This window comes from Leptodactylus fuscus, chromosome 9 (genome assembly GCF_031893055.1).
Source record: "Leptodactylus fuscus isolate aLepFus1 chromosome 9, aLepFus1.hap2, whole genome shotgun sequence".
NCBI classification, from domain to species: domain Eukaryota; kingdom Metazoa; phylum Chordata; class Amphibia; order Anura; family Leptodactylidae; genus Leptodactylus; species Leptodactylus fuscus.
In genome coordinates this window covers 28,180,141-28,189,649 of record NC_134273.1, presented here as the reverse complement: position 1 = coordinate 28,189,649, position 9,509 = coordinate 28,180,141, and the positions used below count along the sequence as shown (strand labels likewise).

At 41.9% G+C, this 9,509-nt stretch overlaps 1 protein-coding gene across 1 annotated transcript; it reads right to left on the bottom strand.

Moving 5' to 3' along the window:
• Positions 1-220: 220 nt before the first annotated feature.
• LOC142218926 (ficolin-1-B-like) lies at positions 221-7,864 on the bottom strand. The gene is made up of 9 exons (XM_075287924.1): positions 7,795-7,864; positions 6,621-6,725; positions 6,435-6,479; positions 5,925-5,960; positions 4,895-4,933; positions 4,396-4,523; positions 2,656-2,785; positions 1,416-1,550; positions 221-568 (listed from the first exon to the last, which is right to left on the bottom strand). The coding sequence occupies exons 1-9, from the start codon at positions 7,862-7,864 to the stop codon at positions 321-323; spliced, it is 936 nt and encodes a 311-aa protein (XP_075144025.1). The 3' UTR covers positions 221-320.
• Positions 7,865-9,509: the final 1,645 nt, after the last annotated feature.

The following is a 9,509-nucleotide window of genomic DNA, read 5'->3' as shown; positions in this document are numbered from 1 at the left end:
ACTTCCATTCCCTGACTCAGGTGGTCCCTGTTGACTTCTGCTTACTTGCGTTGACAACGTGGGGCAGTCAATCACTGTCCTCGCTGGTCACTTGCCAACATTGCTGAGAACAGCATTTGGCTGCAGTAGTCATGTGTGTACAGATGTCATTCTAGGATGTAAGTAAGAACCAGTATTGAGGGACTAACAGAGGCGAATATACTGTAGTTTTTTTTTTTTGGTTTTTTTTGTATTTTGTATTCTTCTTCATTTTTCTGTTTTTAGGCAAATTTTTCTCATTCCAACAACCCTCTAACAATAACATAAAACTTCCATACGTATTACACTGGTCTGAACTTCATTTCAGCCATTTTGTAGGAGTGATGGTTTCCTCGTCCAGTTTCCCAGATAACCCCATCTGCATTGATGTTGTAGTTTCCGCTCAGATACTGTCCATTCAGATTGGAATCGTGACATTCTCCATACCACCAGGCCCCTTTAAACATCACCGCACAATTATCTGGGTGGACATCATTGTCCTTGTCTTTGGTTGTGAAGGGGCGATCTTTGTGATAAGAGAGGGAGTCTCCTGTGTGTGATAATAAAACATACAGCACGATTATTTATTTCATTTACTGTAACAAAGTCTCTTGCAAATCTCCTTTTTAAGTCATATCTATTTGGTTAATGGATGACTATTATGGGTTTTATCCAGCTTTCTTAGAGTCCTGAATGTTGAACCTCCTAAATTCTAAACTGCAACTTTTGCAATCATTTATTGTTAACAAGAATTCTAGACGTTGCTTTTTATTTGGTCCTAAAGTTTCAATGTATTACAGGATGACTAGTGAAATAAAGGCCCTCCGTGTAATGCATTGGGTTGGCCAGTTTCACAAATTGTGGTAGAAAATGCCCCCAAAAAATGGCATGTGCAAGTACATCCTAATTGGCCATGTGAATGTAGTGGGGGAAGAAGTCCCTGCCCCAAACTTCTCTTAACCATATACAATAAATGAAATAAATAATCCGTCTGGTAATGGCAGGTGAACCAGCAAGATGGCACTTTTACTAGGCTCACACCAGTGTTCAGCTCTCCATCTTTCGGGTCTGTACGGTGGCCCGAAAGACTTAGAGCTTATCCGCTAAAAAAAAGCGTTTACCCATGGACACCTGCAGACCCCATAGACTCCTCCATACCAGATTTTTCTCTCCGATTTTAGATGGAATCCATTGCAGAGTTGTCTACAGAGACTCCGACACATATGTGAATCTAGCCTTACCGGCCGGGCACCTGTTGTATTATCGAGAACACTCATCCCAAACTACTGTATAGTGTCAGGCATGCCCTGAGATCACGGCTGCTCTAGAAGCTGTTGTATATTGGGTCCAATAATAGAACATTACATAGATATTTCCATTAACAGCACAGACATTACCTGCACTGCCTCCGGTGAAGGCGCCAATGTGCAGCTTATAATTGTCGCTTTCTCCTGATAGCGAAAATGAAGCGTAAGTGGCAAAACTGTGTTTGTTATCAACATCAGTCAGATCCACTCGAAACACCTGGGTTCCTGAAAGGATAAACATGTACAAAGTCAATGCTGGAATGAAGAAATCCTACAAGTTCCTATGTACTCGGTTGGGCTGGGTCATAACTACCACTGTAGAAGCCATAGCAGCTGTTATGGGGCCCACAATCTGGGCAGTAGGATTGTTCCTAGCATCCATGGGGCGACCACACAGGATGAAAGTAAGGGCCGGGTTGCGATCACCTTTGCTGCCTTGTGAGCAGGGCCCCAGCTGTAGCCATTTTGGAAAAAGACCTAGGGCACAACCCGTTCTGCTGTATAAAGGGGTCTCCGGGGGCTCTCTGGTCTGTAGAAAGCGCTCTGGTCCTAGGTTTGAGTGTGAAATAATTTTGCAATCTAACTGGGGGTCTGAAATAACTTTAAGGTCTGGCTTGGGGTCCAATTAAATTTTTGGTGCTGAATTAATTTAAGGACTAGTCTGAGGTCTGAATTGTTTTTTGGGGTTTGGCCTGGCGTTCATTTTGGGGCTTATTCCTGCACACTTACCGCCAATCCCTGCCTCTCCATAGATATCCTATTAGATAATGCCTCCTCTTGGCCATTCTCCCAACCAGCGCCGCACCTCCCATGAGGCGACCTGAAGCACTTCAGGCGGCGCTATGCCAGGGCCTCAGGGAGGGCGGCATTTTTGGTTACCTAAGCCAGTCCAGGACAAGCTGTCCTGGACTGGCTTAGCACCGAGCGGTGGTTTGGGGAGGCCACTGGAGCAGCGCTGCTCCAGCAGCCTCCTCTCACGCTCAGGCAGAGAGCAGGTCATCTCCGTGCCTGCTCTCTGCCGGCGAACTGCGCTAAGCCATGCCCCCTTCACTTCGCCATGCCCCCTCAGCCCCGCCCCCTCCTCCCTGCAAGGGGGGGGGTGGCTTTCTGTAGTTCGCCTCGGGCGGCGAAAGGGGCAGGTTCGCCCCTGCTCCCAACCCTTTAGCTTTCCATCCCCTCTAGTACCCTAGAGGGGCATTTAAAATTTGTCTATGGAGCCCCATGATCACTAGCTATGCCCCTTATGTCAGGTATCTTTTAAGAGTAGGCTGTGCAGAGATTTCCATAGTAGTGACAAAAAACTGGAGATCTCAAGATGATGGAAAGTTACCTGAAGACGTAAGGCGATGAATATTATCATTTCCCAGCCAGAACTCACTTAGTTGGCTACCAAACCCTCGCTTGTAGTCACTCCATCCTCTGAAAAAATCCACACTGCCATCATACCGTCTCTGGAAAACCTGCAGATATTAAAGGGATGGGGAAAACTCTTAAATGTTAGCAGTGAAACATACTGGGGGTGCAAATTTAGTTTGTTTTTAACAAGAAGGAATTGAGTTGTGGGTACATGCAGTGGCGTAACTACCGCCATAGCAGCAGAGGCAGCCACTAGTTACACCACCACCACCAAGTTCAATATTTAATAGTAGTCAGAATGAAAATCTCTAGTTAGCCAATAAGGGCACAAAAGTTGGACTTACAGCATGTTTGCTCCATCCTAAAAATAAGGATACACGACAGATAGCAAAGAATCCGTTTTTGTCAACACTGAGGTGTATGGAAGGCAGACACAAAAGGATTAACAACGGATAAATTATCCCTTTGTGTCTGTTTTGCACTCTTTTTTTTCTCTTCATTCTTCTCTGCGCATGATCAGAATAAAGATGAAAGGAGAAAAAAAGCAAAGAAAGAAAAACGGATCCACCAAAAATGGGCACAGTTTTTTTGATGGATACCCAATGATGGATTCTTTTAAGTGTCCGGTTTTTTTTATGATTCTATTGTTTTTCTAGACTTATTTGCAGCCAGCGGATGCCAGGTGCAGCTATGAACATTGCAGAAAGCGGAACAAATTTTTTAAACTACCTTTCAATTTTTTTCAACATTTAGGGAGTTAAAGGGGTTGTCCCATCACAAGGATCCTATCTATACTGCTAGTTTATGTGGATTTAAGACTTTTCCTAAATACATTGCTTTATCAAAACTGCTTTGTTTGGCCGCTATCTTAATTTATTCACTTCATTGTTTACACTGCGTTTCTATGGCCCTTGGGATTATCTGCTCATTTGTCACATGATGTAGCTGCCTGCTCTCAGGGGGGAGGGAGGGGCTGGGAGCAGCTCTGAGCTGTTTGTGTCTTTTAAGTAGCGGAGCTTCTCAGAGCTCTTATCAGTCGGTTTAATTGAATTTGGCTGATAAGGGCTGAGATAGGGAGTCCGTTACCTCGGAATGTAATGCAAACTGACTCAAATCCAGCTCTGCTACATCAGCTTCACACTGTGGTAATTCATTTGCAACCAATCCTGTGCAAGTGAAACCCCGCCCACCTATGTGCCGAGAAAAGCAGGAAGTGAAGAGAGCACAACAGCCTGCAGGTTAGTGAACAAGCGTCATGGGAATACCTGCTTTTTAAGCAGACAGTGTCTCTGTCTTTTGGATCCCCATGCGAAACAAATGTTAGAGATCCAAACACTAGTGTGAACCTAGCATCAGATGAGAACTCAAATAACTGGCCATATGAAAATCCAACATTGTCATTGGGCAAAGATCAGGACACTACTATACACATTAGAAGATTGACCAGCTCTACCAAAATTGGAAGATTCATGAACAGAAAAATATTAAGGTGGTAATTATTTGCCCTGATAGTTCTGATGACTTTGTGCTTAACCATGCAATCATTAGTGAATGTGCCTGTAGTCAGGTTGGACATAGAACATGTTGTGCAAAAAGTGATTTCTAGACTGCAGGAATATACTGCAAGAAGACGCCCAAGACCTGGAGGTAAATTGGACACTTTAGCTTAGGAGGGTCACTATAAAAAAATAATAAAAGTTGTTGAATAACTTACAATCCATCCTCCTCCATCTGTATCCATGTCACACAGGACTTTAAGAGGAGTCTCTCCATCTGGATAGATTTCATACCATCCACTAAGGTAAGCTCCTTGGTCCAGCAGTTCTTTGCAATTTCGAGCAGCTGGAAAAAATCGGTTTGTTGGATTGTCAATGAAGCTACATGATTGAGTGTGTACCAGTGAAGTTTTGGGTCTTCATGACAGAGTACAGTACTTACTGAGGTTGGCCCTATCTTCTGCCAACTTAACCAACCTATAATATAGGTCACTTCCCGATCCGCCCCCGGCATGTGAGTTATGTCCTTGCCACTGTTGGCTCTATCTCAAGCTGTATAGCAGCTAGAGCTATGATCTGGGTCTTATATCTATGAATCTAGACTCTAGATCCTAAAATAATTAAACTTATTGTCCAGAACAAACCATATGTCATTTTACAAAATACAGTAATAAATACAACTTTACATTATGCAAGTGTAAAGTTTACATAACTTACCATATGCCGGGCCTGAGAAACCAGGTTCCCCCTTTTCTCCTAGATAAAAAGTAAAAAAATGACTGTAGCAGAGATATGATGGCTAATGATAGATGGTTCTTCTAAAACAGATTTTAAAAAGTTCCTCTTTTATCACCAAAGAAGACATATTTGCATCACCCTTTCCCAGATCTCTTAGCAGGGCATGTACCTAAAGTAGACATAGTTCACCTTCTAATCCACGTCAATGACCTCTCACCCAGCCAGCCAGTACCCTGCTTTGCAGAGATGATGGGCAATAACCTTGAAACAGATTTCTCTCTTCTTTTTCCATGAGATATTCTTGCTTGGCTTTATTCCCCAGTTATGGCACCAGATTTCAGCAAAATCAGGCATTGATCTATAGGGAGTTACTTTTAACATGGTGGTGCTAGAGCAAGGTTTCCTTTTTTTTCCACCAAGGAGGACTTCTTTGCACATTCCTTTCACAAAAACTTGCGAAAATTGCTGACAAATTAAATCAATTTTTTTTTTACTAAATTTTGTTTTTATTAAATGAAAAAAAGTGGGAAAATAAGGTGAAAAGTGGAACAATTACTTATTCTAAAAAGTCCCATTCCAGCTCTCAATTTTCAGATTCCCTATTATAGAGAAAGCAGTAACTTGGCTTGGTTTCTATCTGAAAACTCTACTGTTCTTTTGGACAAATTTTTAAAGATCTTTCCCAATATCTTGTATGATTTTTTTTTCCATCTGAAGGTAATGTCATATGTATATAGCTCTTTTAGTACTAGTGATTAGAGATGAGCGAACAGTGTTTGGATCAGCCGTTCCGAACAGCACGCTCCCATAGAAATGAATGGAAGCACCTGGCACGTACACTTTGCCGGCGGCCGGTCGCCGTGCCAGGTGCTTCCATTCATTTCTATGGGAGCGGGATGTTCGGAACGGCTGATCCGAACAGTGTTTGCTCATCTCTACTAGTGATATCTCTCTGTCCACGGACTCCATGTTCAGATTTTCACAAGTCAGTCTAGATTGATCCTCTCACCTTTTTGTCCTGTTAATCCAGAAGAACCTTCAGATCCTATAGTAATAAAATAATAAAACTGTCAAAACTGGGAAATATTCTCAATTTTAAAAGGTATAAGCCTGAAGGGATAAAGGATGTAGCCTATGCAAAGGGAGTCTACCCTCCCCTAAGAGTATTCAGCTGCCACCACCATGTTACACAGAGTATAACAGTATTGAATAAGTATCACTTCTGCAGATTTAACAACTACGTAGTTTTTTGCAAATGAGGCAGTTGTGCACTAGGGGCGGGCCTTCAGTCCTGAGAGCACTGCTATTGCTACTCAAGTAGGATGGGTGATGTCATAGCAGTGGGAGGATCAACTCTCACTGCACAGGGTGGTGCAGTGGCAAGAGCAGTGCTCCGGGAAGCTGAAGGCCCAACTCCAGTGCACCAATTGCCTTATTTGCATAAATAAATTAAATTTTGTTTTTCTCGAACTCTACAAAACTTTTTTGCTACAGAAAACCATCTTATTTGTTTGCAAACCTGGCTGCCCTGCAGGTCCAACCTTCCCAGGGTCTCCTTTAGATCCTGAAACAAAAATAGCAATTATTAGATCTATCTATCTATCTATCTATCTATCTATCTATCTATCTATCTATCATCTATCACATTATCTATCTGTCTATCTATCTATATATCTATCCCTAAACAGTCAAAATAAATATTCACCCTTCTCGCCGCTATCACCATTTTTTCCCGGAGGTCCAGGCAGACCAGGACATCCTCGAAGGATTGTCAATTTATCAGATTCTCCAATCGTCACATACTTTACTTCTGTTAATGAAATAATGAAGGATAAGGATGACGGACATTAAATTAGCCACAAAATATAGAGTTACTACTAACAAAAGCTTATGAAAGTTTATTGGGGAAAACGGTATAATTGAAAGAGGGTTCTAGTATTCTGTTGGGCCACATCTCCTAGATTTTGCATCTGGGTATGTATGTCCTGCATAGTCGTAGGTTGACAATCCAAATGGATCATAATTGCTTGACTGGGTAGAAATCTGGTGACTGGACAAGCCAATGAAATGCTGCAATCTGGTGCAGATATTCCTGGGAAAACCTTGCTGTATGTGGAGTCGAATTATTTTGCTAGAAATTGCCAGTTGGAAGCCGGGCCAAGGTGACACATGCACATATCACTGAGCTGTTAGTGTCCCTTGTATCACTACAAGGGTTGCTCCACATCAAAGGCAGGATTGAATTGGTCACCACAAGATCTCCATAGTTGAACCCAATTGTGAATGGATACCAAACAGAACCTAGAATTGTCACTAAAGTAGATTTCAGTTCCAGTCTATAGCAGTCTCATTCAAGACATCACTGCCTCTAAAGGTAATGGTGTCTAGCTGTCAATGGCATATTGCAATCTGAGTGCCTGAAAATGGTTTTGGGCAAAGTCTGGGGTATGTAACGTTGGTGCTTCCTGTGTCTGGATGGTGGACAAGGAAACTGTTGGAGCTGCTCATCCTTGTCGGTGAACCAAGTCATTCTCTCTACGGGTGGTCTGTCCGTGCCATTCCAGGTCGAATCTCTGTGTATATGTGTGCTCTTCATATAACCCTAAGACCCTATAACAGCTAAGTCAGAACATTCTGCTTCTCTCAGCCCAATGATGCAGCCCCTCTCAGTCTGTCAACTGGGCAAAATATCTCTGAGTCCATCATAGCAGCTTACTAAGGCTCTGACAAAGAGATCCACCCCAAACTAGCCTCTGAGAACCTTTTTACATGACAATGGCGGCATGGAGCACTTTATTTTATTTTATTTTTTTTGCAAAAGACTCCAAAAAGTCTTCAATCAATTTATTAGATGTGTTTATTATGTAGCGATTACTCACCTGGACAGGAGTCTTCAGCGCTACTAATACAAGATACCAGGCAGAGCACAGCGGCCACCCAAGTCCACATGTCGCCGGTGCTCACCTTCTGACCTTCAGCTGCCGGACTAAAATTACTTTTTTTTTTCTACTTAGAAAAACATCTGTATCTTCTCCTACTTCGGATTCCCTTGACAATGCGTCTTTATGCTCAGTAAATGTTGCATAATTCAATATAATCTCTATGCTGTCCTTATTGGACCGGACAAAGCAGGAATCTGCAGCCAAGTATGTGTGGAATATCTGCTATGTCATAGTCCTTATCCTTTCAGTAGATTGTTAAAATCTTCCATTTGTTGGTCCTGGTCAGATTGTTTTTCAGTGCCTTGAGTTCGGGTGTGGTGTCGGCTGTATACTGGAAAGGAGAAGTCTTTACTTGGATTCATAAGGGCAGGCAATGTGTCGCAATCCCCTGAAAACAACCAATGTTATTTTTGTCTTTAAATTCAGTTTTATGATATGTATTGTGTATGTTTTTTTTCCCCATATTTTTTTTATTTAGGAAAAATGTAAAAACCCTACAGTTTTGACTCTGGCCACTAAGCCAAATAATATGCTGAGACTTTCTATTTTTTTTTTTTTTGTAGATTTCTTTGCCTCACTTTATCAGTCCACTGACGTATATGTAGGTAAGACACAGAATCCAGCATTCACAATAGGTGATGTCACAGCTTATCTACTCCCACTTCTGTTCAATGACCTTTGCACAGGTCACAGACATGCCTAAAAAATAAATCCCATAGAATTCAGTGGGATCTGAAACACTCCATTGCGTAGATACTCACTGATCTGCAATTTATCTTCAACAATAAGGCCCCCAAGGGCCCCTTCACACGGAGATTACGCTCCGTGTATTCTGTCTACGCTCCGTGTATTCTGTACATTTTACACGTGTAAATATACACGTGTAAAATGTAGTTAGCCATTGAGTTCAATGGCTTTTTCGTATAACGCGCGTCTGCGCGCGCGCAAAAAGACGCGCATTATACGAACATGCCATTGAACTCAATGGCTAACTGCATGCTACACGTGTATTTTTACACGTGTAAAATGTACAGAATACACGGAGCGTAAACTCCGTGTGAAGGGGCCCTTATAGCGAGCCACAGCCAAACTCTGTGGACCTTCTGTCCTTGTTACACCTATAGAGAAATGTATATCGCATATCCATAAGTGTAATTTACATGCTACAATATACAAAAACGCTTGTGTTTTTGAAATCACGGCATTTCCACTGCGGATATTTTTCTGCAATGTATGGATGGGACTAACCAGAAAGCTGTATTTTTTGCGACAGCGTTTATGCTACGTGGGGCCCCTGCCCTAGTCTGTGGAAATGGGGTAAGCATTTGTGGGCAAACACCCTTTAAGGAATGAGCCATCTTATAGAAGATATAAAAAAATCACTTTTCATCGTCGACTAAAATAGGGATTACATAATTCACTCCATGAAAAAATATTCAGTATTAATCCAGTATTATTAGATTTATACGACTCTGTAAAATGATATTTTATTACGGCATTAATAGGATTTTTTCAAATTATGGGGATTTTGTTGAGGACATTGCCATCTAGTGTCAAAAATTATAAATGCAGACACAGTAAAACGAACTATTCAATAGGTGATCCAGCACTTTAATGTTCTACCCATGGGAAAGGGAATTCATTTCAGAATG